We start from the raw sequence: 26,560 nt of genomic DNA on the forward strand, positions 1-26,560 counted from the left end.
TTGCACAATGAAATATTTGAGGCTCCATTGGTGTTCTCTGCTGGTGCTGTAAGAGAGGTGGTGCAGTGTGAGACGCCCTTCGTTCCACTGTGAATGATTCTCTAATGTCACTTACGTGTTCAACTACAGGATGGCATCTGCAAATAAAGCCGTGGTTTCGTTCTTTCAATTTTATTTTTAGACATTCTTCTTTTGGATTCAGGGCTGTAACCATAAATTCCTGCTAAATTACAGGAATTACAGCCACGGGTGCGCATTTTCGTGGAGAAAGGCACGGCTGTCGGTGTGTGTGTGTAAATGAAAAAAAAAAGGCCTCTGTTATATGCAGCGATCAAAGGAAGGTTTGTACGTCTGAGAGACTCTCTACTTTTTCTATTTTTCCTCTCCTGCCGGGCTATTGGGAGCCGCTGTCCCCGGCCGCCAGCCCTGCCCGCTCCCGGCCGCTTTTCCTGGAAAGCGGGGCAGGACAGAGGGCGGGCAGCGCCGGATCCCCCGGAATCCTCGCTTTCCCCTCGCTTTCCCCTCGCCCCTTTCCTCTGGCTCTGCCCCGGCTCCTTCCCGGCCGGGCGGGGAGCAGAGCGCCCGCCCCCCGCGGGGCCGCCGGGGGAACATCTGGAGCGGCCGCGGCGCCAACATCTGGAGCGGCCGCGGCGCATCCCGGGCCCGCAGCCGGAGGGTCCTGCCCCGGCACTGCCCGGACCGGCAGCGAGACCCCCGGGAGGGGCAAGGAAGGAAGGAAAGAAGGAAGGCGGAGAAGGGGCTGCGCGGGAGGGCGCGGCGCAGGTAAGGGCAGCCCGGCGGCCCCGATCCCGGCCGGGGTGACGGCAGGACGGGGCAGGGCGGGGGATGTCGGATCTTGCCCGGGGAAAGGACAAATACTCCATGTTCGCCTCCGCTCGCTCCTCGGGGGCACTTGTGAGGCGAGCAGCGCGGACGGGACGGTAAATGAGCAATGGCTTCACCAGGCTGCCGGCGGCGAAATGCGAGCGCGGCCCCTGCAGCGGCCGGGGCGTTCTGCCCCATGGGCAGGGGGCTGCAGCCCAGGTTCTGGATGGTTTAACAAAGGCGAGATTAAGTGTTCGTCTCAGTTCTAAGTTTACTACGTGATTTTTTTTCCCCCTCTCCCTCCCTCCTGGATGCATTAAGTGGAGATGTAGATCCAAACTTGAATTTCCAGGCAAAATTAAAAGAATTTAAACGTACTTCCTACTCTATGAGAGAAACCCTAAAATTATCTCAGCCTCTTTATTTTATTTCGAAACGGAATAACCCTCAGAAAAACACTTTCCATCCCTGGATGTGTTCCATATTGTTTCAACTTTTCCATCAATAAATCATATTTTACTGTAATAACACTTAGTACTTGACATGGTATAAAAGAAATATTATCTTTTTGATTAAGGGCTTTCTGAAGAGTTTGGGAACTGAAGTACTTAAGACCAAAGTATTTCTGCTTTTTACTTTTTAAACCAAGTGTTTGATTATTACCATGCATTTGCATACTTAGGACTTGTGATTTCTCCTCTACGTATAACTTTGTTTGCATCACCTTATATATTGCTGTTTCTGTGGAACTCTAAATTATGGCACAAGTTGTAGTCCAGAACACTGCAAGTACTTTGTAAAAGGAATGTTTCCAATATCCATTTTAGACGCAAATTCATCACTGACTGGAGTTACCTTTCAGAAGTTTGCTCAGATGTCTTTTGCTGCTTTTCAGGGTTGCTTGTGTGGCTTTTCCTGTATTTTTCTCTTTACAAATGAAGCTGGGCAAACCAAACAGATTTCTCTCCAAAGTTATGGAAACTGTGGGTAGAAATAACTGCTGGGGAAGAAAACTCAAAAGAACCTTGAGTGGCTGGAATAATTATGCCTGTGTTTAGGCAAACTTCTGTTTACTCTGTTTCTGCACACAAATCTGGTGTAAAGATCATTTGAGCCCGAGCTGCAGATGGCCAGTGCAGCAGGGCAAAAATGGGCTCCTTGTTCCAGCCTGAGGAGGTGCATGAACCAAGACCTCTCAGTGCTGGAACTCCTGTCAACTGGCTCCTTTTTCTGACACGTGACCAAACACACTCGTGCTCACTTGCAGCTGGCAGCAGGAGTAATTTTGACTGTCTCTTCCAAGACGAGCTCCTAAACCAGGGAATTACAAATACTTTGACATTGGTTTTGAAATACCTTTGCTTTCAGAAGAGTGACTCTCTGCAGGGGCAGCTCTATCCAGACCTTGGGTCCTGGTGCTGCTTTTGGCTCCAGAAGGTAAAAAGGAGACTTAAGTCCCTTTTATCAATTTATGCCTTAATCAGGGCCTGCTGTAACACTTTAATGCTATCTGAGAAACACTCCTAAAACTCCTGCTCCAAATCACCTTGCACTTGAGACATTTCTAAGGCAAATTGTGTAGCATCTGTAATGCCAGATTTTGGAAGAGGATCTTGCTGGGTTTGCTTTCTCTGTTAATTGTGTTGTTGGAGGGGTTGCAGGAGCTGAAGCTGCTGCTGCTGTATCATGGAGGACTCTTCAGTCTCTGCTAATGTTGTGTTAGCACAAACTGATCCCAATGTAATGAGTTTGAGGTCGTCCTGTAAAATGGAACTACACCTCTCAAGCATTCTGTCTCTTCTAGCTGGGCAAAGCCAGCCAGCCATTTCCCCCAGCTAGCAGCAATGTTTCAGACTGCCTTGCCAACACTCCCATTTATTTATTAGTTCTTCTCTTTCTGGTTTCCATCCACACAGCTTTCTGCTGTTGATAGTGTGCTCCCCCAGGCTATAGCTGGTAGGGGCAGTGCATTTGGCTCCCCTTGGAGAAGCAGTATTATCAGGTAGCCTGAGACAGACAGACAAGACTGCAGAGGAAACTTCAAGGTACAAAGGCAGGTTAGTCAGGGCAAAGCTCTAGGTGCAAACCCCACCTGCTCTGTTGCACAGCTTTGTGGAAATTACTGATAAGAAAATTTTAATATATTTTTTTCTTACCACAGCAGAATGCTGTAAGCCCCAAGCACTCATAGAATTGGTTACAATCTTCAAATCCATAAAATTTAAACATTTATTTTTAATCACTTTGTTTGCAATGAGGGCTCACACTACCTAACTGTACTGCAAAGACAAATGGGGTGGCTGAAGATGGAGACTCTTTTTAGTAGGGCTTGTTGATAGGACAATGGGGTTTTAAACTAAAAGAGGGTCTACTTAGATTAGGTATAAGAAAGAAATTTTTTGTGAGGAGGATGGTGAGACACTGGCACTGGTTGCCCAGACTGGTGGAAAGGTTCCTTCCAACACAAACTGTTCTATAACTTTATCAGAAGGTTATGAACACTTAAAGGAATAGCTTCAGAAAGCAGAGATTCATGAGCAAGTGGCTGGCTCTCTATGGGATGCGACAGCAAATGAAGCACAGTGTCACAGCAGAAGCCAATATTCTGACATGTGTTCTATGTTTCCAGCCTTCTCCCCTGCAGGGGACCTGAGACGTTCAGCTCTTACAAGTGTCACCTGCTTGTTGCCCAAGTATGAGCTGTATGGTATGAGCTGTGCATTAGGAAGCTGAGTCTCTTTGTAGTTTTTCAGTAAGAAAAACAAATCCTTCGTATTAAAATCATCAAGGACTTAATAATGAACTCACATTTGTTGCTATGAGCTCCCTTCCCATTTTTGTCAACTTGAGACTGTGCTTAAGATGAAAGCTTACTAATGCACACAGCACAGATGACAATTCTGCTTCCCATATTCCCATTATTAGTGTTTGGTGATTCCTTAAAACAGGGTCTTCTTTGTAATCCAGTTTATCATTCAAAGGCTCCAGTCACCCCAATATCTGGTCCTGTACATAATGGAGAGAAATTCTAATGCCTTTTCTGCACTGTCACCAGTAGTTGTTGTAAGGGAGAAAGGCTTGCAACCAAGGAATTATAACTTATGGAGATCAGCAAGCCCTGTACTCCACACCTTGATGCCTTCACACCTCCTCTGCAACTCCCTGGAAGAAGGCTGCAGAAAGGAGTGGGTCTGCCTCTTCTCTCAGGCAAGTAGGGACAGCATGAAAGGGCATAGGAGAGGTTTCAGGTGGACATTAGGAAGAATTTCTTCACAGAAAGGTGATTAGATTGGACCATCCAGGGAGGTGGTGGAGTCCCTGTCCCTGGAGGTGTTGGAGGACAGGCTGGCTGTGCCAGTCAGTGCCCTGTGGTGTAGCTGGCAGGGTGGTGATCAAAGGCTGGACTCAGTGATGTGAGAGGTGCTCTCCAAGCTAACTCATTCTGTGATTCTGTGACCTGTCCTCCTCTAAGCACAGAACTCTCTTTCAGATATGGATTCTTTGCTGGTGGAAAATATTCATTAAAGACCACTCAAACATTGAGTTTTCTCAGTAGACTCCCCCCTTTTTTGGGGTTGTGTCTTCTTGTCTTTAAATGTTTAGAGACATAAATAACAATTGCAGTAACTTCTAAGAGTCTGTAAAGAGCTTTGTAGGTGCCAAATGCAGGATCTTTCACAGTCCAAGTGGTCATTAGTGTTTATTAGAAATATTTTCCATAGTCTAGTGTCCTGTCAGCTTTGCTATTTTATGAGACCATTCCACTGAAACCCCAACTGTACTGTCAAGATGCTGTAGGAGGAGGCCTATGAAAAGGATGCCAACAGAAACCAATCCATATTTCATTTCATTTCCTGTCCAGAGCAGGGCTCTGATCTCTAAATCATCAGTTGATACACCAAACTTTTGTTCTCTTGACATTTTCCTAGCCTAGGAAGCCTTTTTCCTCCTAGGAAGCAAAGAACATGTAAGTGAACACAATTGGGAAGACAAAGAGGAGTCAGAGATTACACCCTACAGAACTGGCTTTTGTGGCAAAGCCATGGAGAAATCTTCCTAGTGCTGGACCACGGAACTCCAGGAACAGCTAGAGTCCTGCAGAGGTTGGTCATTGAAGTGACTGGGGCTGTTTTAAAGAACAGGGGTGATTCTCCCCCACTAGTCTGCCCTGGTGAGGCCCCATCTGGGGTGCTGTGTCCAGTTCTGGGCTCCTGAGTTCAAGGAAGACAAAGAATTACTGAAGAGGGTCCAGCAGAAGGCTACAAGGAAGATTAGGAGACTGGAGCATCTCTGTTCAGAGAAGCAGCTGAGGGAGCTGGGCCTGTTCAGCCTGGAGAAAAGAGACAGCTGAGAGGGAACCACATCCAGGTATCCGAAGGGCTGGTGTCAAGAGGATGATGCCAGAATCTTATCAGTGGTGCCTGGTGACAGGACAAGGGACAATGGGCACAAACTGAAATAAAGGAAATTCCACCTGAACATGATGAAAAACTTCCTTCCTGTGCAGGTGGCCGAGCACTGGAACAGGTTGTCCAGAGAGGTTGTGGATTCTCCCCCACTGGAGATATTCAAGACCTGTCTGGATGCAATCCTGGGCAACCTGCTCTAAATAAACCCCTTTAGCAGGGGGGTTGGACTAGATGACCTGCAGAAGTCCCTTCCAGCATTACCCATTCTGTAATTTCATGATTTTGTGGTTCTGTGATAAAAGGAATTGACTTCAAAAGGAGAGTGAGTACATACAGGAATGTCACTAGCCAGCACAACTGGGGTGAAAACAGGGAAGCACTAAGAGCTCCAGCTGAGCCCAGCTCTGGGTGGCCAGGACAGGGGAGATGCTCTCAGCTGTTAGTGAAGAGCAGCAGGATGTCTCAGCATGTCCCTCCTCATGCCCTCTCTCTGGCAGCACTCTGCCACACACAGCCAAAACCTGCCAGGCTGGGAGGAGCTGCAGCCCCTCAGCTGGAGGGCAGCAGCCTGCAGTGACCCTCTGTGGGGCAGGGAACTGCTGCCCTGCCTGGGGGACCCATGGAGGGGCACCCCAGTGGGGCCTGGAAGGGGCTGTGGTGGCTGGAGCCACACCTGGTCCCAGCAGAGGCAGCACTGCTGTACCTGCAGCAGTTCCCTGACATTTCACCCTTCATTTCAGCCAGTGCTAGGAAACACCAGGCTTTATGACCAATACAGGAACTATGAATCTTTCCTAGGAAAAAATGACTCTCGTGTGTCCCATGCACTTACTGGCTTTACTTTTTGTGTGTGTAAGTTTTTTGAACTTGTGGTGCTCAGAGAAAGGCTCGTTTTGGCAGTTCTGAGGACGAAAAATTTCATATGCCCAGAGGAGCAGCTGCTCAGATATCAGGAGCCAATGATGAGATTGTTATGTAGTACTTGTTGTCCCCGAGTAACCCCTGGAGATAGCCTGCTCATCTCTGGGAGCAGAAACAGCCAGCAGATGTGCAGGGAACAGGGAAAGAGAGCCAGAAAGTGCAGGGTCATGGGAGATAAGAAACACAGTGAGGAGCACTCCGAGGGCTGGCAAGTATCTGGGGAGGAAGAATCTCTGACAGATGTGAGGCACTGAAAAAGAGTAGAGAGGTACAAGTTGTGGGCACAAACTCATCACTGTGGGAGGTTGTGTCCCAGAGTCCCTTCTTTCTAGGGCCAGCAGACAGATTTCTGGTCATTACCTCTGGGATTTTTCCTTTTCATCTAGGCCTGAAGATTCTCTCAAAGCTTGAATTCTTCTCCTACACACTTTGGAGATGTGTGTTTATGACATTTCTTTTTATTTTCATTACCTGAAAATCTTTATCTCCCACACACCCCTAAGCCAAACCCACCAAGGCTGTCCTGTCAGTTTCCAGCATTTCAGTCTTTGTCCTGCTTTCATTCATACACACAGTACACAGTTCCATCTAATTCTAAAGCAGCTGTAGGTGCCAGCTGAGCATTTCCTTAACTCCAGAGCAGTGATCTCATCTGGAAACATGGAGCTGTAATCTCTGAAATGCTTTCAGTCATGACATGAAACCAGGAGTGGGTTTAGTGAACATTGTACTTGGAACAGACAGTTTTTCAATCAGCCTGGCTGGCTGTGGTGTTTGCACAAGGGCTGCAGGACAAAAGGCACTTGCCTCAAGAATAGATCTTTAGCTGCAAGTAGGAAACTTTGGTACTGAATTAAACTTGGCTGTGATTTTCTTTGTTTTATATGCATTTCAGCTTTGCTGGTTTCCATTTTTTGTAGAAGCTGTATGATCACAGCTTGTGCACTGATTAGAAAATGCCTACAATTGTTATTTCCTCCTCTTATCTGGCTACATCATTCTCACCAATATCACAATCCATTCCCACAGCTGTTATGGATAAATAAACATTTCCCATCAAATATTATAAACTCCACATCATTTCTAACCTAGCATATGGAAGAAAAAAATGGTGATGCTTAACCTTTGAGCTTAACCTTTGTTGTGATATGGTTGTGCAGCAGAAATGGAAGCATTGCAGCAGAGTGAGTTTGTGTCTTTATAGCTTGTGTCATTTCTGGAAAAGAAATCCACATTTCTGGTTTGCAGTCCTCTGTAGAATCCCCCAGGGCTTGACAAACACAGGAAATTGCAGGGCATAGTGCTGTGGCAGGAGAATGTGCAGGGAAGGGAAGCTGCCTGCTGCAGGGCAGGCTCTGGCTCAGCTCCTGCTCATGTCCCTGGCCCATGGAGGTTGTGCTGCCTAAACCTCTGTCTGTCCTTTAAAGGGAAAAGGGATCAAAGGGAAGCTAACCTAGCTCTTCCAGAAGCAATGGAGAAGCCTTCTGAGTAACCAGGTGGCAGGTAGGGTTTCTCCACAGCACTTGCAAGTCTTGCCTTGGACCCCACAAAACTGGAGATCAGAAATCAAACTGGTAAATATTACAAAACATCTCTCCCCAAACCATCTGAGGATATTTAAATCAACCATCTGTGTCCATTTCTTGCCTGCCTTTCATGCTTCTGATAGTGTGAGATAATTTTCAGGCTAAAAAGGCAGCTCTTAATAGCCACAAAAATGCACACCTTTTCTTGGGTGCTCACTTGGAAGCCTCCTGTTTCAGTGGAATGCCATGTTCCCTTCTGACCCCAAGGAGTAAAAGCAGAGTAAGCCTTAACAGAGGGATGAGCAGCCCAGGTACACAAAGCTTTATGGCTACATGGGGAATTTGTTGGCAGCTGTGAACAGCCTATATTGGTTTGGCAAAGTGGGGATGTAAAACTTATTTTGCAATACCGTGCAGCTTGTGCAGCTTTCTGATTACTGGAAAAACCTTAATCATGCTGTGCTTTCTGTGGTTATGGCAAGAAAAACTATGTTTGGAGTTCTCACATTAAAAAAAAAGCATCTCACATTCATGGGTACCTGTAAATTATTCTGTGAATTATTCTTGTTCTTTATTCCAATCAGCTGCAGAAACATTGGCTGGTACTTAAAATTTATAAACTACCTTAACAATTGAGTTTGTTGCCATAATTATGCCTAATTACCTTTTTCTCCAGTTCCCCTGAGAAACTGTCAAGTCCTGCATTTTGGCCACAATAACTCCCTGCAATGTTATAGGGGGTGGCTGGACAGTGCCCAGGCAGAAAGGGCCCTGGGGGCACTGGCTGACATGAACATGAGCCAGCAGTGTGCCCAGGTGGCCAAGAAGGCCAAGGGCTCCTGGCCTGTGTCAGGAGCAGTGTGGCCAGCAGGAGCAGGGAGGTCATTCTGCCCCTGCCCTGGGCAGTGGTGAGGCCACACCTTGAGTGCTGTGTCCAGTCCTGGCCCCTCAGTTTGGGAAGGACCTTGAGACACTTGAGCGCGTCCAGAGGAGGCAACGAGGCTGGAGAGGGGCTGGGAACACAAACCCTGTGAGGAACGATTGAAGGAGCTGGGGATGTTCAGCCTGGAGAAAAGGAGACTCAGGGGTGACCTTATCACCCTCTAAAACTTCCTGAAAGGTGTTTGTAGTCAGGTGGGGTTGGTCTCTTTCTCCAGACATCAATGGACAGAATAAGAGGACACGGTCTTAAACTGTGCCAAGGGTTGGATAATAGGCTGGATATTAGGAAAAACTTTCTTACAGAAAGAGTGATAAAAGTCTGGAATGTCTTCCCCAGGGAGGTGGTGGAGTCACCATCCCTGGATGTGTGAAACAAAAGACTGGATGTGGCACTTGATGCCGTGGTTTAGTCAAGGTGGTAGGGCTGGGTTGGACTTGATGATCATGAAGGTCTCTTCCAATCTAGTGGTTCTGTATTCTGTGATGCCAGCTGTGTGCCTTTTGATGTCTGTGTGTCTTTTGTAGGCATCAGAACCACTACCTTTGCCTGGCAGGGTTAGGAGAAGGATTTGGACAGAGTCGAAGTTGTGAAGCAGGTCACCTGGCTGTGGATAAACTCTGCTTACAGCTCTGGCAGACCACAGAATCACAGAATTGTTTAGGTAGGAGAAGAACCTTTCAGGTTATTGAGTCCAACCATTAACACAGCACTGCCAAGTCCTCCACTAAACAACGCCCCAGGAGCCACCTCTCCATTCCTTTTAAATACCTCCAGGAATGATGATCCTGGGCAGAAGCTTGATAGTTCTTTCAGTGCAGAAATTTCTCCTGATATCCAGTCTAAGATGGTGAACTCTAGGGAGGGCTGTGGGCAGCAAGGAATGTTTGCTGCTGAGAACGTGGCTGTGGCTCTGCCAACAGCCTTGGCCCTGAAATCACTGAGGGTAAAAGAGAGGGTCTTGGCATTGCACATCCTGCAGCATCAGTCTGACATTGCAGATATAGACTGATAAGGCTCTGTAAAAACAAGCCCTCAAATTCATCAAGCATTGTCATAACACGCTGATGCCACCTTTATCCAATAAATAGCACCTGCTGTTCCAAAACTGTCTGGCTCTCAAGCTGTGCAGAAGACCTGGCAGATGTTTTGTCCCAGGCTGCACAGGGGAATGCCAAAGTGCCTCATGGAAACATATTGACATATTGTTCTCCTCTCCTTTCACCTCCCATTGTTCTCCTCTCTGCCTTCCACCTCCCAGATGCATCTCCGGACCCCACAGTGACTTTCCTACTGAGGAGTCTGGGCTCAGCCTCATCATATCCTCAGTTTCATGCTAAGCCCCCAAATTGTGCAATATCCCCCAGTTTATTTGCAGACAAAACTTCTCAGTCACTTCAAAACAGTGGGTGTTGGCAGGTGACTTCTAGACTCACCAGAAGGAGCTCTCAGGCCTGAAAAGAGAAAACTCATGAATTGGAAGTTTATTCAGTTTAAGGCAAGCCCTGTCATGATGTTTTTAAGTTCACTAAAACTTTAAAGGGTAAGTTGTATAACTCCTTTCTGAAACCAGCTGTGTTGAGATGCAGCATACCAAAGGTTTGCCACAACAGCTGGCCATCAGAACTGATCTGTGTCTTTCTAGAGAAATCCTACAAAAAATCCCTAACACCTTTGGATGAACTCAGTCTGAAGTTGACACCCTCTAAAGCTAATAATATGTGATTGCACTTCTTTTAGCAAAAAAGTAATTTTTTTGGTTCCATTTGGTTCCACATCCACACTGGATGTGGAACATCAGCTGCTGTATCAGTCTTTTCTTCTTTTTGCTTGTTTTGAAAGGCAAAAAATTGTTCAAAACAAAGTTTCTTGATAGTTTGCTCAGATTTAGTGCAGAAAAATCCTCCAGTGTTTAAAAATCTAGGTAACCCAGGTGTGAATTTACAGATTAAGAATTGCTTTTGAAGTTTTACTACAAATGATCTCAACACAATTCTTCATTTCACTCCTACTGTAGCTGTACTCTCCTAAGGGAAGGTTATTCAGAGGTTTCATTTATCTTTCTAATCAATTGTTTTGCTTTGATGTGCAGCACAGGGCAAATTGTTCCTTTTGAACTGCTTTGTACCTGTGGTGAATCATAATGATAATGAATAAAGTCTTGTCAATGAGCTGTGCTCAGTGAGGTGAGATGTGGTGAGGAAAAGCCACTCCCCTCTCCTCCCCTCTTCCTTTCAGTCAAAGAAGGGAAAAGACCAATGTGACTGAAAAGACAGCAATACCTTCCAGGCCAGCATGTTAAAAAACCTCAGAAATTAAGGTTTGAATAGCAAAATAAGTATTTTAAAGGTTAAAGCAAAGTTTAGAGCGCTGTCTAAAGCTGTTAGTGCTGCCCTTTATTGAGGCAAACAGCGGTGCAGTGAGTACTGGCAGGGATGTGCAGGCAGGTCAGAGTCTTTGAACTGAAGTTGTCCCAAAATGAAGAAAGAACCTCTTGGCTGAGACAGCAAGGGCTGGGTCCCACCTGTGGGGCTGAGCTTCCCAAACCTCACCAGTGAGAGCCCCACTGTGCTGTGGTCTGCTGCAGGGTGAGCAGTGCTTTCCCCACCTGCAATAAAACACACAGGCAGCAACTCAGCAGAGCTTTAAGGGTGGTGGGGAGGCAGAGGAGGCAGAGAAAGGCTCTCCCAGCTCCTGGACCCTTAGCTGCTGGAGGCCTTCCCCACACAGCAGGAACCCCAAGTGGGAGTCCTTTATATTTTGTCCATAAACATGTTATGAATAAGAAGCTTGACTAGGCCAATATTCAAGCAACAATCAATTTATTAATTAATATGGTAAAGTATGAGCAATACAGAGCTGGGTACAGTGGGGGAAGTTTTCCCTCCAGCTGCACACCGACAGTTGAGGCTTACAGGCATTTATAGGGGTACTCATAAGCTTTCTCAGCAGTTTCTATTTCCAATTTTTACTCATCAGCAGTTTATAGTCCCATTTTTTACGTCACAGTTCTATACACTATGGTGATTTAGTTTTTCTCAGGATGTATCCCAAAAGGAGTATCCCACGTGGTGGTGGTCTGGTTTCCAAAAGAAGAAAGATGAATCCCATCTGGTGGATGAAGTCCAGCTCCCCAGATGTGGGTCCACCTTTTAATTGCAAGGACTATAAAACTCATAACAGTGATGTCCAGCTTCCCTTGGTCGAAACAATTCATCCTTGAGTTGATGTTCATCTTCCTTTCTCAAGCTGTTTTTCTCTGCTTTATTAAGGTGTGAGATAAGCATATTTCCTTTATATATATTCCAAAGCTATAGTATCATGGATACAAGCAATATTCTAAAATTATACTTCAAAAGGTTATTATTGCAGTACTCTTTATGGATTAACTACAAGCAAAAAGCAGCATCCTTAACACTTTAATTCAAATGCTCCTAAATCAACCAGGGTTAATTGCAAGCAAAAGATACGTTCAAAGCCTTTTTCTATGCTTTACTTTCCTCAGTTATTATTAGAATTCACAGCTCTCCCATTGTTGGTCTCCACACATCTCACAATCACAAACACACACGTTGCCTGTTTGTACCCAACATGAAACACAGCTCTGTATTTTACAAACATGTCCCTTGTGCTCCCTTTGGCTGCCCCATGCCTGGCAGGGGATGCTTCCCATCTCCACACGCTCTCCTTCCCAACTTCCACATGCACACACCAGACTCTGCAACACCTGCAGGGGCACACCCAGGAATGGTCTTGCTTGGGCAACCAGCATCACATTTCTCTGCTCTTGTGCTTCCCCAGTGCTTCCCTAGAAATTAGGTAAGACTTTATTCATTATTCATTACCCAGGGAAAGCTTTTAAAGCTCACCTCTCCCACCCAGCAGCCCTTAGAGTGGGAGAGTTCGGCTCTGGAAGAGGAGGGGACAGGCAGGGGCTGCAGGATTGCATCCTGTTTAAATCAGGCCAGACTCATGCTATGCATGAACAGTCATATTTTCTTTTCTTTGTGGCTATAGAGGCCACTTTCCTCATGCAGTTGGGATAGTCTTAGGAGAACTCCAGGGCCTGTGCATGTGGAAAAGTTTCTCTTCTTAAAAAAAACTCTAAAGCTTTCAGTGGAGTTTAGCCTCCAGAAATAGGAGAGGGCTCACACAGACTAGACAGCCTTACATGAACCCTGAAAGTGCTCCATGGCCCAGAAGCTGCACTTTAAAACTTCTTATGCAGGGCTGACCATAGGAAATACTCATGAAAAAGAAAAATATACTAGAGCTTCCATGTTCCATTCATAGCCAGACAGCTCCAGTGCAGTGAGGCAATTGAACTTTCAGGTCAGCAACAATAATAACAGAAAGTGCAGACTGCCAGTCCTTCTAAAGATGTTATTCTTGAGTGCTGCTTGTGCAGAGACTCAGTGTGCCTTTGGGGCATGAGGCACAATAATTCAATTTACAATATTTTAAAGAAAAATTGCAATTTAATGTTAGAACTGTCATTTTAATGAAGAAGCCACTGGCTCAAAGGCAACTACCCCAGATTTTGGGATGATGACCAGAATTACTAGGATTATGAATGGCACTGCTTTTAAATTACTACATAATCCTGACCAGGTAGTAACCTTGTCACATTTTATGCACCCACCACTAGATATATATTATCAAGTACATCAAGTGCACTTTTGTGTGCACTTGATGTACTTGATAATATATATCTAGTGGTGGGTGCATAATTCACCCATAAAATAATGAGAATTACTTCATGTTAGTAAGTCATAACAAGACAACAAGGATTGAAATAAAAAAATACAATTTACTAGTGAATATTTACCCATTTGATGGGTACATAGTGAGTATATAGGTTCTCTCTTTTGCTAGCACAACTTCTACAGCAAGACACAGTGTGCCACGGCTTTTTCTTCTCCTACCCTGCTGGCTGCCAGCTCTGCATTTCAGGTCAGCTGCTCTGCTGCTTCTGCAAAGCTGTGGAACTGGGGAGAGTGGCTGGGAAGAGGTACCCAAATTTATTTTTAAATTAACTGTGAGTACTCAGTTCAGTGACACCTGTTTGATCTATGCAAGGAGATATGATAACCCACAGAATTCTCCCACTATTCCCATAACCAGTCTCTGTTTCTCCCTCAGGTATTGCCTAGCAGAAAACCATGGGCAATTTCAAAGGGCATGCCCTCCCTGGAAGCTTTTTCCTTCTTTTTGGCCTGTGGTGGTCAGTGAAGTACCCACTGAAGTACGCCTGCAGAAAGAACAAGAACGTTTGCTACCTTGGTTCCAGGGCAGGATTCCAGCGCCTGGAGTTTGTGGAGGGCATCATCAAAGCTGTCTTTGCCCTCATTGGTAAGTGAGGTGGATTAAAGGCAGGCTGTACCTTCTAACACTTTTTGCTTTAAATTTTGTTCTCTGACAAAATGAATCTCCTTTTGTTCTGCTCTTTTGCCCTTTAACCACTGTTATTACACAGCTGTGGCCATAACAGGGTTTCCATCCATAGTGCTTTCCTGGAGCTTTTGTGAGGTCTCCTGACCCCTCTGGACCACTTGACTGCTCCTGACCCCATCTCAGTGCTCATGTACTGTTCAGTGTTCAGGGAGGGAGACAAGATGTTTAGGCAAGGGGCTCCATGTGCACACTGGGAGCACCAGACAGTGAAGGTGTTGCTTTTCTATTTTGAATTCAACCACCTCAGGTGTTGGAAGCCTCCACTGATTTATTGATAAAATATGTAAATGATGCAGATGATTTTTTGATTAATCTCAGTCAAAAGTGAAAATATTCACACAAAAAGACTGAACTCCAGCTCTTATTGCTGCAGGACTGTTGTGATGGGGTGTGGGGAGCTGTTTGTCCTTCTGTTGTGTCCAGGCCTGGTGCAAACCCACTGGGATGGTTTTGGGAGCTGTGTAGCTGGCTGAAAATGTTTTTTACATCCTGGCAGGCTGTGTGGTAGTGATTTGGCTTTAGAGGGTGAGTAAACTAAACAGGGGATCTGAGGAGCTCAGCACCTGCAGGTCAAGTTGAAAAATAGCTAAATTTTAAGCATTTTTGCACTCCTAGATTCTATTTGTCTACTCTTCTTTAGATGCCCAGAGTTGCCTCATTTCTAATCAAGGTGCAGGCTGTGACAAAGTCTTGTACTTGCTTTTCCTTCCTCTCTGTTAAGATATATCAGCACTGAAGGGATGTTGTGTCTACAGTTTTATCATTAGAAAATGATAAAAATCTAAATAACAGCATTCATTTTGAGGCGTGATTGTGGACACCTTTCCTACAAATCTACCAGTCTGTGGCCAGAGGTAGTTTGGCAGCTAAAACATTAATGTACTGGTTTTATTTTCATTTTGAAACCACAAGTTCTTATTTTAACATATGGAAATTCCAATTCAAATCAAAAGTATGGAAAAGCTGCTTGGCTAAGACAGACATAAAGGCATCAGGAGTAAAACCTGCTGTTTCCATGTTAGGAAAACTGGAAATAAAGGTGAAACAACACTGCATTTGCTCTACAGCATATCTGTTTTTACAGCAGGATGCTGGTCTGTGCTTTATAAACAATGTAATCAGCTTTTATGTTTTAAAAGCAGAACAACTTTTAAACCCTCCCCAAACTTCATTGATCATATAAAGCATTTAAAAGCAGTTTTCCCTTGCTGGAGTACCTCAGCTAGTTAGCAAAACACTGAGGGGCCAAGGTAAGGGAGAGAGTGGGGCAGTGATTCAAATTCTCACTCCCTGTACATTCCCATGGGACTTTTAATAACTCTGCACGGTGGAGGGGTTTCCTTTTATGGCTTTAGAGGAAAAATCCCCTTTGAATTAAGAGTCTGAACTCTGTCATCCTGCATGTGGCAGGGCACTGAAATGGTAAATCTTTCTTTTGGAGACTTCAGCATGTGTTATGCTCATGTTTGAACCATTGGAAAAGGCAGCTGAACAATTTGGTCAGAGGACTACTACAATAGCAATTGTTTAAAAGAAGAAAAAGCATCACAGAATAAGCTGTTTCCATTTTCATTGCTGGAAACTGCAAGATGAAAGTAGTTCCACCAGGAGTGGAGCTGAAGCCTGATTTCCCCTGGCCCTCCACTCTCCAGATTATGCGATGCTAAAACCCCAAACTTACTGGCATTATGCTGCATGGGGATGTACTGCTGCCTCTACTGTTTGGGTAAAGACTTGCCATCAGTTTATACCTTAAGCGCCAGAACAAATGGTTTTCCTTCTTGTTTCATGCACAGGGATGGTGGCTGAGCAGTTTGTTCCTGATGGACCTCATCTGAAGCTGTACAACTACGAGAAGAAGCACTGGGACCACTTGATGAACTGGCAGCATGCCACCATGTACCTCTTCTATGGCATTTCAGGGCTGGTGGACATCGTGGCTCACGGCACCAACGCGCTGCCAGCAGCCATGGACAGGATGATGCTTTCCATAGCAGTCTTCATTGAAGGTCAGTTTACCTCTCCCTGCAGGCATGTGCATGAATCCTGTGGATTGATCATTGGTCTGTGTCTTGGTTTGGAAAGACAGGTGTCTGCTAAGGAAGGCAGGAGCCTTCCCTGAAATGGAAAATGTAAACCCCCTCCCTCTGAATTGCCATAAATTTTAAATTAAGGGGCTCTCTGGCAAAAATATGGGAGCAGGAATAGCAGTTTTTATTAGGGAAGAAAATAAAAAGATAAAATAAACAATGCAGTAAACTAAAGCAACACTGACAGAGTCAGAACACAACCTGACACCCTGTGGGTCAGGGTGTTGGTAGCAGTCCAATTGGAATTGTGGCTGCAGTCCTGGAGTGACAGACACTGTTGGAGCAGGGATCCTGTAGAAAAGGGCGTAGTCTTCCTCTGAAGATCCAGTGGAAGAGGCAGCTGCTCCTCTGGGAATCCAGTGGAGAAGCCATGATGGTGTTCCAGTACCTCCAGATTATATCTGGGTAGGAATGCTTGGCTCCTCCCTCTGGGTGGAGCATCTCCCAATGGGATGCTGTAGTTCTTCTCAGTCATGCAGTGACATTCAATAGCCTGTTATCAGCAGATGTCTCCCCATCCAGAGGAGGAGTGGTTGTGGAAGAGATAAGGAAAACTGCCCAATGAACAGAAGACAACTGCCATACAGATGGTAAATAGGATAGAATTTGCTTGGCAATCCAGGACAGTCTGGGAATCTCAAATCAGCCTTGCAGAATGACCCTCTGGGAGCTGCCTGTTTCACTCCCTGAAACACTTTAAGGAGATCACAAAAAGATCAGTCTTGGCCCTCCTTACACTGCCCAGGTCATGATCCTGCATTGTAGAGGTGTATCCTAGCTTTCCTACCTGCTTAGACAGCAACAGAAATGTTATGGAAATAGCAGCAAAAGCCTGTTTTGGGTAAGGGCTCAGTAGCTCAGGCATGTGTTTGCTGCAGGTACTGACATGGTGCACAACTGGTTAGCTAAAGCCAGTGTGAGTGAAGGTGATACTGGCATAAAGAGAAATGCCAGAAACATTTCACTGTTTTCTAAAAGCAGATGGAGGGAAATTGCAAGGGAGGAAATTATCTTAAACTGATCACAATTTATTCCAGGTTTTCTCTTCTGCTACCATCTTCATGGGAGAGCCATGCTGGATGTCCATGTTCATCAGTTACTGCTATTTGCTATCTTTGGAGCTGCTGCCTGCATATTTTTGGAAGTGTTTTTCCGTGGCAGTATCGTGCTAGAGATGCTCCGTACAAGCCTCTGCATATTGCAGGGCAGCTGGTTCTGGCAGGTGGGTGACTTTTCTGCCTTTGTAATTTCTTCCTCACCAAAATTAGTCATTAACCCTTTGCAGATGTTTCACAGGTTATCAATAAGCCTTTTAAACACAGACCTCCAAAGACTTACAAAAAATAAGTTACTTTAAAGAGATGCAGAAAAAAAAATCCTTTAAAGAGATAAAAGTACTTCTCATAGCCATCTTACAGAAGAAGAAGAAGAAGCTTCTTCTGTAAAATGGCTATGAGAAGTACTTTTATCTTCAAGTGCCTTTTATTTGAATCAATAAAGAAGCTTAAGTGTTTTCCTTGAGTTCTCCATGTTACAGAGCTCTCTGATCCCTGTAACATCCTGTTCCAATTTTGCCAGCCAAGTGGCAGTGATTTTAGAGCATGGAAATAGATGTTGTTCGTTACAAAGAGAGTCTCTACTGTCAGCTGCTGGACCAGACACCCAGGACAGGTGAGGCAAAGGCCTCATTGACATTGCCAAAAGGTACTTAAATTATAGATTCTCATTAGGAGACTAGGTAATGTAAAGCCTCCTGCTTTTCTAGTGCTCTGGCAGCTGAGCAGAAAAAAGAACAGCCAACACTTTGATATTTCAGGGATATGGCTCCTGAAAGGACTCTTCAAAATGCAGCTTCCATGCCCTCACTTACTCGTGAGTCTATCCAATAACAAATATTTGACAGTGACCCTTTCTCTGCTGTCAGAACAAGAGACAGATTTAAGGAGCTGCTAGGAGTTTGTAACAGAAATAGGAGCACTGGTGCTGATGGTGTTTCATCTTATAGTGGGGAATTGAGGTCACTCCAGTGATTTTTCCTTCCGGCGTGTCTAGACTGGCTTCCCTTTTTCTGTGCTGGCCAGACAAGATGAATAAAAATGTTTGCTGTTTCTTAGGAGAACTGGACACTCAGCACCAAATCAAATATTTAAATGCTTTCTCTGGCATGGAGACAGACCTCAGAACTGGCTGTATTTTTCTATAAGTGAACTCAAGAATGTGATGCTGCAGCAATTTCTGTTTTATTTTCTTGTTTGCAAACTTCCAGCCAGTGATTTAAGAAACTTTACATAGGAGGAATAGATGCAACCATTTATGCATTGTTTTCTGCCTAATCTAATTTTAGAACAGACTATTTCTTTAGCTCTAGAGACAATGTGGGTTTTGTTTCAAAGTAAAAATCGAAGTACTAAAGATAGAAGAAATTTAAGTGTGGCTTTTTTCACACCTTCATCAGACTTCAACCATCTGTGTGACTGAAAACCACACACTGGCTGCAGCACAGGAAATTTGTAAAAGGTTAAGGGACTTTCTTTCTGCATCATCAACACCCTTATTCATTGAATTCTCTGCATGGAAATGCAAAATTCACTCCCCTCCTTCTTCCTCTACTCTTCCCAGTTTCTAAATTCCCAGCTAAACTGCTGAGTGAGGACTTTGAATAGTACTAAGCAGTACAGAGGGTTGGTGTTTGTAATGCAAACCCTGCATAGCCACAGGATTCACCATTTTTCCATTTTATGCACAAATATGAATCTGATCTTTCCCAGCTCTGAATAAAAAATCAGCTATGTATTTCATGTGAACTTACAGTCATGCATGAGGAAGCTCCATTTTTATGCCATTTCTGACCTTTCTCTTGGATGGCCCAGAAGAAATAGAATTGTGGCTCCCCTTTATTTTTTCTTCATTATTCATCTGGGAAGATTATTCATCTTCCCAGCACTGTAAAGCATTCCCAGCCAGTGCTGGGAAGAAGGGAGGCAGTGCAAATGGCCAGGCAGCTTTTCTGATCCATGAGGAGATTTCAGTTCAGAGCACACAGGGCTGAGCACCAGCCCCTCTCCTTGCAGTGCATAATTGTGATGGTTGCAGGGCTGGGATGTTGGGCAGGCTCCTTAATTTTCTGGGCAAGAGCACTGGGTCTCTGGGACTGTCACTTTATCTTCAAAGTCATTTCTGCACAGAGCTGTTTAAAGTGTTCCATCACACTTGAGATTGACTACAAAATTGTTTTTAATAGTAAACACAGAAATAAGCAACACCATAAGAAAATTAAATGTCTGCCTTGTGATGGGTAGCATAAAACACGATATGGCACAGGATGCTCATCAAATTACATGTACTCAATCTCTTTTATTTTATTACAGATTGGCTTTGTGCTTTATCCTCCAAATGGAAGCCCAGAGTGGAATCAGACAGATCACACTAACATGATGTTCCTGACCATGTGCTATTGCTGGCATTATGCTTTTGCTTTTCTTATACTTGCAGTGAATTACACAATTGTCAGCTGGTAAGTTACTTGAAACACTGAAACTTTGGTGATTTGTCTATTTAGTCTAGTAGGTTTATTTTAGAAAAGTTTCCCTGACAAATGAAAGGGCTTCTATGAAGTAAGTAATTGTTTTGCAAGGTAAAATAAAAACAGTTATTAGTAATCAATGAAAAGCACATGAAATTGCTTCAGTAAAAAGGGGAAAAAATTCATCCATAAATGCAGCTCTGATAGTATAGCACATGTACATCTCACATAAAATGAGCACCAATAGTCTTCCCCATTTGTAAGTGCCTATAAAGTCAGAAGTAGGAGATTTTTTTACCTGCAGACTCCAACTGCTCATCTCTGCTAATTTTAAGTGGCTTAGAGAGCAGGCTTCATGGCTTTACTGTGAAGATTATTACACAGAATTCCTGGTAGAAACTTCCTGTGATCAAACCTGATTTTTTTTTCCACTGGTCATTTTCACTGCCTAACATCTAAAGTTTGCCCTTTTCCTCACTGCCCAGTGCTAATTCTGACAAAATTCCAACTGCAGTGTTAATTTGGCTGTAAAAATACCTCTGCCATCAGATCACAGAATGCAATCACCTTCTGTCCACAGGACATTACCAAGCCTTTTCCTGCAGTGTCCTAAACATGCTTCTCACCCCTACCATCCTAATAGCCCTATTTAATCCTGTTAAATACATAGCTCTTCCAGTCTTGATTTGCACTGAGGTGCCAGTTCCTTTTGTGTCTCAGTCTGAAAGGCACCAGCACTCGAGGCTGGGTAACTGCTTTGCTGTGTAAAGAGGGGCAGCTCTTGAGAAAGGGGCAGCAATCTCTGGTCCCTTCTGATGCTGGGACCAGTGGCTGCTGCAGCATCAGATGAGGCCCCAGAGAAGGTTGGACACGGCACACTGGCAGAGTTCCCCTCTGAGGGTGGTTTGGCCAGGCTCTTTCTCACAGCTTTGTGGTCCCTTCCCAAGAGTGCACAGCTCCTGCATGACACTGAACCTTCTGGAGGGTTCACTGAGGTTTGTTTGGAGTGCTCTGGGATATGTCCTTAGGAAAAAGAGCTTGCAAGCTGTACAGTCAGGATGGATCAGTAAAGGCAGCACTTCCTAACGACAGAATGAGTCATCCTAACTCACTGAATGTTGGAACCCAGGAAATTCCTCTGGCTGCCCTGGAGGGCTCGAGCCCCTGCCCAAGGGGCTCACAGACCTTGGCACAGAGCCCAAGACCCCTGCACCTTTGATTTAGCCCTAGGAAAAAACAGTTACCAACCTTATCTGAAGAATTACAGGCCACAAAAGTTTAAGTAGAATGATAGTGAATTTATCACGGGGTGAAAAAGTAGATTTTGGGGTTTTTAGAATGGGGGTTCAGGGGGCAAGATGGAGGAATCTGGGCGTATCCTGCCTTTCTTCTTCTTCTTCTTGGCCTCCATGTTCTGGGTGATGTTGGCACTTTTAGATTGGTTTAGAGTAGAAGCTCATTGTCTAACTCAGGTGACAGGTATTGGCAAGTAATTGTAGTACACATAGCTTTTAGTATAAAAAGATAACACCGCCCTGGGGGCAGGCAAAGTGCCTCGGACTGTCTTGCTGGGCGGACCTCAGCAGAACAGGAGAAAGAATTTTAGGGATAAGGAACAATAAACAACCTTGAGACTGAGAAATGAAGAGTTCTGACTCATTCTTTGACTGCCAGGCTGGGAAAAGAGACTTTCTAACTCTTCTCAGGGTCAATCTGACCAGCTAGAGACCCTGAGAACTGATGAGATACCAGAGTTAAGCAGGATTTTACAATATAAAAAATGGTCAGATGAGCCTTTGAGTTACTATTGACATCTTTTGTTGTTGCTGTTTCCAGGGCGGTCCATTCGAAGGTCAAGCAGTCCCAGTCCATGGAAATGGGTTTACTGAAAACATCTGAACGAGATCATGAGTCAGAAGAAGAAATTTAGCATGAGCAGGTCTTGACCAGTTTGCCCACTCCAACCATTAGGCTAATTGATACCTCATTTCTACTTTTTTTTGCCATCTTATTAGTTCTTTACTATGACTTGCTTTGCAAATATCAATCCCCTATGATGTCTACATCTACACAGTTGTTGGTTTTGGTTTTTTTTGTGAAGGGTAAGCTTGATATTGATTCATGGTGGTTGCACTAGTACATTGCTTATCACATGCTTCACAGAAAATCAGACTAGTATTAGACAGACTTGATGTGGATGAGGTGGCACAGTGAAGTCTGTGTGTTTGCCTTATTAAAAGATAAGCAAAATGTTTTTCAGCCACTGCTGGACATGAAGTTTCCATAATCAGGGTGTCTAAATATGTGTGTTGGTTGCCCTGCAAGTACCTGTGGATAAATAACTGTGCAGACCTGGATAACAGTAGAACAAGATAAAGAAACCACAGTCTTGCAGCTGTTCTGTGTAACAATTTTGTGTCTCTGCTTGTGGCTTTATGTTAAACAGGAAGAAATTCTCACTGTAAACTCATTGAGTGGTTCACTGAAGAATGAGCAGAGACACCACCAAACCTGGCAGGAGGACCAAAGATGTGCATGGTGATCAAAACCCATTGTTTTGTTTGTGCTTGTGCCTAGCCAGTCCTGTCTCTTTGCTATCCTTGGAATTTCCAAGGCAGTGGAAGTGACCCTGCCTTCCCTTAGTGCCTGGAACAATTTCTTTTCCAGAAAGGCTGAGGGGTGTCCAGTCAGGCAGCACCTGGCTGCAAAACTAGTTTCTTTCCCAAAGCTGTTTCCTTTCCTCAGGTGGAATTTGGTGGTTTTCTGCAGGATTCACAGCAGACATGTGAGCCACCACCTGAGTCAGGAGAGGGTAATTCTGCTCTGTGGGCAGGATGAGATGGTTTTGCATCCCTTTCCCTGTATCACCCTTCAGCCACCAGGCAGCCTGCACTGCTGCATTGTGAGCTGTGGGAGGGCAGATGTTGACTTTTAGTAGCTCCATACCAGCTACCAACTAAGTGAGGGAATTAAAAAAAAATCACCACTTTTGATTGCATTTATTTTCTCCATACAAACTGATTTAGTGAAAAGCATAGTGTTCATGGGCAATGGCAGCAAGAGGATTGCTTAAAAAAGCTAGCTAATAAAATAGTTTGTACCTCAAAAGGATCCCCAAAAATCCTTACAGTCTTTTTCTAAAACTACTTTACCTTCAATACAACATAAATATTTATTTCACTTTTAAGATCTACCTTTTATCTCCCCCTTTTCATGGAGCACCTTTACAAGCTGCACATGCTGTTCATGCTGTATTTTAGTCTGTCATCTTTGTCAGTGCCTTTCTAAAATCAGTGGTGGTGTTTATTCTGAAGGAGATCATCAGAAACTACTTTGCTTCTCACAGGCAGGAACAATGCAAATTTCTTCACTGCTTTTCTTGATAAATACATTTAATACCATGTAAACATCAAGGTGCTGTATCTCTAAACCAAAGAGATAACCTAAGCAGGATGAAAAGCACAATAAACTGTCTGAGCTTTTGTATGTCTTCTTAGAAGACTTCAGTTGTTAAGTTTCAAAATAATTTTGGGTGTTTGCCAAGTATTGTGAAGTAACACCTGTAACCAGGTGTCAGATTATCCAGATGAATCTTTGAAAAGCAAGAGTAGTTGGCTCACATATATTTCTACATTTACAAATGTCAAGAAGGAAATTGCATGTTGCTAGCCAAAGATTGCTTTTCTTAGCAATTCTTGGCCCTTTTCCAATGCCTTTCTCTGAGGGCTTTTGGAGATTTTGGCAAACTTTAGTAAAGCCTGTCACAAACCTTAGTAAGCCCAGGACATTCTTGTAAGATAGGTATTGGTATGGTATATTTGTAGCTCTGTGTCTCAGCTTTACAGGGATCTTATTACAAACTCTGAAATGATTCTATTCACTCCACTCTGAAAATTTAAGACTGGAGTTTGATGACTGTGGCTCCATTAAAATCAGATTTTCTGGAGAAGGAAGATCCAGGGCTTCCCTGAGGAGCTTGCCTGTTAATTGCAGCAGGGATACATTTGCCAAATGTATTCCTGTTAGGATCTTACCTTCTTTTTGCCACATCACAGTTGTCTCTAAATTGTGGGGATTGTTTTTAAAGGGCAGATCCTTTTTCCTGTCAGAATGGTTGAGCTACAAAGCTTCTGTAGTGCTGGGCAGAGAGATGATGTTTGTGCAACAAAGAGAACTTGGGGATTATTACAAAAGTCTTTCACAATAATAAAACCAATTGATGAAGTGAACCTCATGGGCAAGCTGTGCACATGGAAGGTGCTTAGGAAAATCTCCTTTTGAAAGCAATTCCCTGCTTTTACAGAAGCAAAAAGTGACAGTACTTGAATTTATTGGACAGAGAGTGGCTGCCTGATACTGTTCCTCCCCTGGGGAGGAGCTGGGGACTCTGGCTATGTCCTTATCCAGCAGTGGCTGTAGAGCTGGGTCTTTTTGGGGAAAAACTGAGCAGGATTTGGCCTGCACCTCCCTCTGTGTCCCTGCTGTGAATCTCCTGTGAATTATCACAGAACTGGGTGAATAAGCCCAACACATGTCTGCTGGTTTTGATGCAACCATGCTTAGCAAAGACACCTCCAAAGGAGATGAAACTGGAGGCCGATGCAGTCTGACACAGAAATGTAGGGCAAGTTTGTGCAAAAGGCTCTCTCCTTACATTAGGAAATGTGGCATTGCATTATCAAGCTTGGAGAAATGCAAGGAAAAACAGATCCTGAAGTCCCAAAGAAACAGTAGTTTGTGGAATTTAATTTTTAATATTTGCAGTACATGGAAAGTGAGTGTCATAGTGGGGTTTGTGCCTGACAAGTGTATGGTGCCACAAAGGAGAGGAACACCCTATTTCAGAGTGAGGTTTTGCTACATGGAACACCTGACCCATTCTCCTGTGTTCTAGAGAGATGCCCAGGAACAGTGGGGCATCTATCACAATGAAAAAGGTACAACCTTCATCATTTCACAAGCAGCAGGTGTTGCCTGAGTTGAATGAGGGAAGGGAAGTCCAACAAGTTTACAAACACCACTCAGAAAAAGGAAGCTGCTCTCAAGAAAATTTAAATTATTTTTAAATATTGGTGCCTTTGAAAAACTATATGTTAGTTTTTACTAGACAAAATACAGCTGTAATTTTATTTAAATAAAATTGATTTATTCATGTAAGATGTCTGTCATGTTTTCAGGGGAAAAAATATAAACATTTATGGGACAGGATGGGATGGGATGGGATAAACTGGTTACTGTCATAACACATACAGGCATTTGAACAAGTTGCACTTTAATCCAAGAAAGGTCAGTACTGCCTTGTCATTAGAAACTGAGATGTTTGTTCTATTTAAATGATTTAAATGTATTATTTAAATTATTTTTCCCTTGTAACTAAACATAGCATGAACGAAGAGCAAATACAACAGCAAGGAATTTGAATCCTCCAGGTTCACTCATCCTTAAAACTTAGGCACTAAAAAACTTCAGTGGATCAAGTACCTTAATCAGGTACTCTTCCCCAAAATGTTTCAGTTCCTCCAAACAGCAGCTGGGATGGGAGTTGCTGGTACAAATGTTGGTGGAAGAAAACAGAACAGTTTTTTATCCAAAAAGATCTTCAGCATGTGCAGTAGTGGAAAGGAGCCTGACTCAAGGACTGAGTAACAAAAAGCACATCTGTTAAAAGGGAGAAAGACAACTGGAAAACTGCTGGAAAATTTGTCCTTAAAAATCTATTCTAGGTGCAATATGTGCTTGCTCAAAATAGCTGTCAAATAAGGAATAACTTGTCCTCAGATGACTTTTTTTGAACACTAATTTCTACCTCTTTGCTAGGTAACTGTTGCAGTTCATGGATCTCTATGTTTGATATGTTTCTTAGAATGAAAATATGTTTAGAAAAGTAGATGAAAACCGTAATTATAAATACTACAGCAATTTAGTTTAGAAAGGAATCTCTCCCCTATCGACTTCTGCCATTTACTGACAAAACACTCTGCCAGAGAGGCAGCTCAGAGGTCAATGTAAGGGCACAATAAAGGCACAAAATTGGAGCAGAAATGGTTTTGCCTCTGTGCTGTGGTTATGAGCCTCTGCCTCTCGAGGAGAAGGAAGAAATGGAAAACAGGCTGCAGATCCATACAGATGGGCAGCAATTAAACAGCAAGAGATCACTCCCAGCACTCTGAGGAGCATGGGAGGGGCAGCTGTGTTCATGGCACACAGCATTCCAGCCTCCTGCCTCCGGTGTTATTTACCAGGGACAGGGTTCTCAGACACATGGTGGGATTTTTATGGCTCCTGTGCTGCAGGAAACAGCAATGCCAATCTTCCAGTAGCAATGACAGGGAGTGAGAGTTTGCACTCCTTTGCTGGAATTTTACTCTGGTTTGTGACTCTGACTCAGATGCAGTTGACACATTAAAAAAAGTCAAAGATGGTGTTTACTGCTGGCTTTGTGCACACTTGAAAACAAAAAAGAAAGGAAATAAGAAACATCTGGCTCTAATTAAGGCTTAAAAGAAATGGAAGAAAGCAGAAGAAACACATCCAGTCACACAAGAGTGATTTTATCTCCCTGCAGCTGCATCACACATACAAATTTGCAAGTGTTAAGGTTCCCTTTCAGTTTGTTATTCTATCATATAAACATGGTTTAATATTTTCATAAATAAAAGTATACTATCTTTTAAGAGGTGTTCATTCATTTGCGTTGGTTTTGCCATATGGTGCCTTAAGTATTTTTTTCTGTGTATTTTATGTAAAGTGTTCATATGAAGTTAGAAATTCACAATCAGTTTTGCTCACAAACTGTCCCCCATTTGCAAAGCTGGGCTGGTAATCCAAAGTTTTGGACTCTTAGTATTTTGTATATCTAAACTCAACATTCT

At 43.8% G+C, this 26,560-nt stretch overlaps 2 protein-coding genes across 3 annotated transcripts in view; both read left to right on the forward strand.

The window, feature by feature from the left end:
- Nucleotides 1-247: 247 nt before the first annotated feature.
- On the forward strand, nucleotides 248-24,845 carry TMEM45A (transmembrane protein 45A). Of its 2 annotated transcripts, none has more exons than XM_063148102.1 (6): nucleotides 248-341; nucleotides 13,764-13,973; nucleotides 15,872-16,084; nucleotides 17,203-17,387; nucleotides 19,534-19,679; nucleotides 21,525-24,845. In XM_063148102.1, exons 2-6 carry the CDS (start codon nucleotides 13,784-13,786, stop codon nucleotides 21,616-21,618), a joined length of 828 nt encoding a protein of 275 aa, XP_063004172.1. In that variant the 5' UTR covers nucleotides 248-341; nucleotides 13,764-13,783; the 3' UTR covers nucleotides 21,619-24,845. The 2 variants fall into 2 exon arrangements, with proteins under 2 accessions (XP_063004172.1, XP_063004171.1); XM_063148101.1 differs by lacking the exon at nucleotides 248-341 and adding an exon at nucleotides 652-783.
- The window catches only part of ADGRG7 (adhesion G protein-coupled receptor G7), a 29,353-nt gene continuing 27,036 nt past the window's right edge, over nucleotides 24,244-26,560 (forward strand). The window contains 1 exon segment of the mRNA XM_063179604.1: nucleotides 24,244-24,312. Coding sequence (XP_063035674.1) covers nucleotides 24,244-24,312 — 69 coding nt within the window.

The sequence above is a fragment of the Melospiza melodia genome, chromosome 2, assembly GCF_035770615.1.
Source record: "Melospiza melodia melodia isolate bMelMel2 chromosome 2, bMelMel2.pri, whole genome shotgun sequence".
NCBI lineage: Eukaryota > Metazoa > Chordata > Aves > Passeriformes > Passerellidae > Melospiza > Melospiza melodia.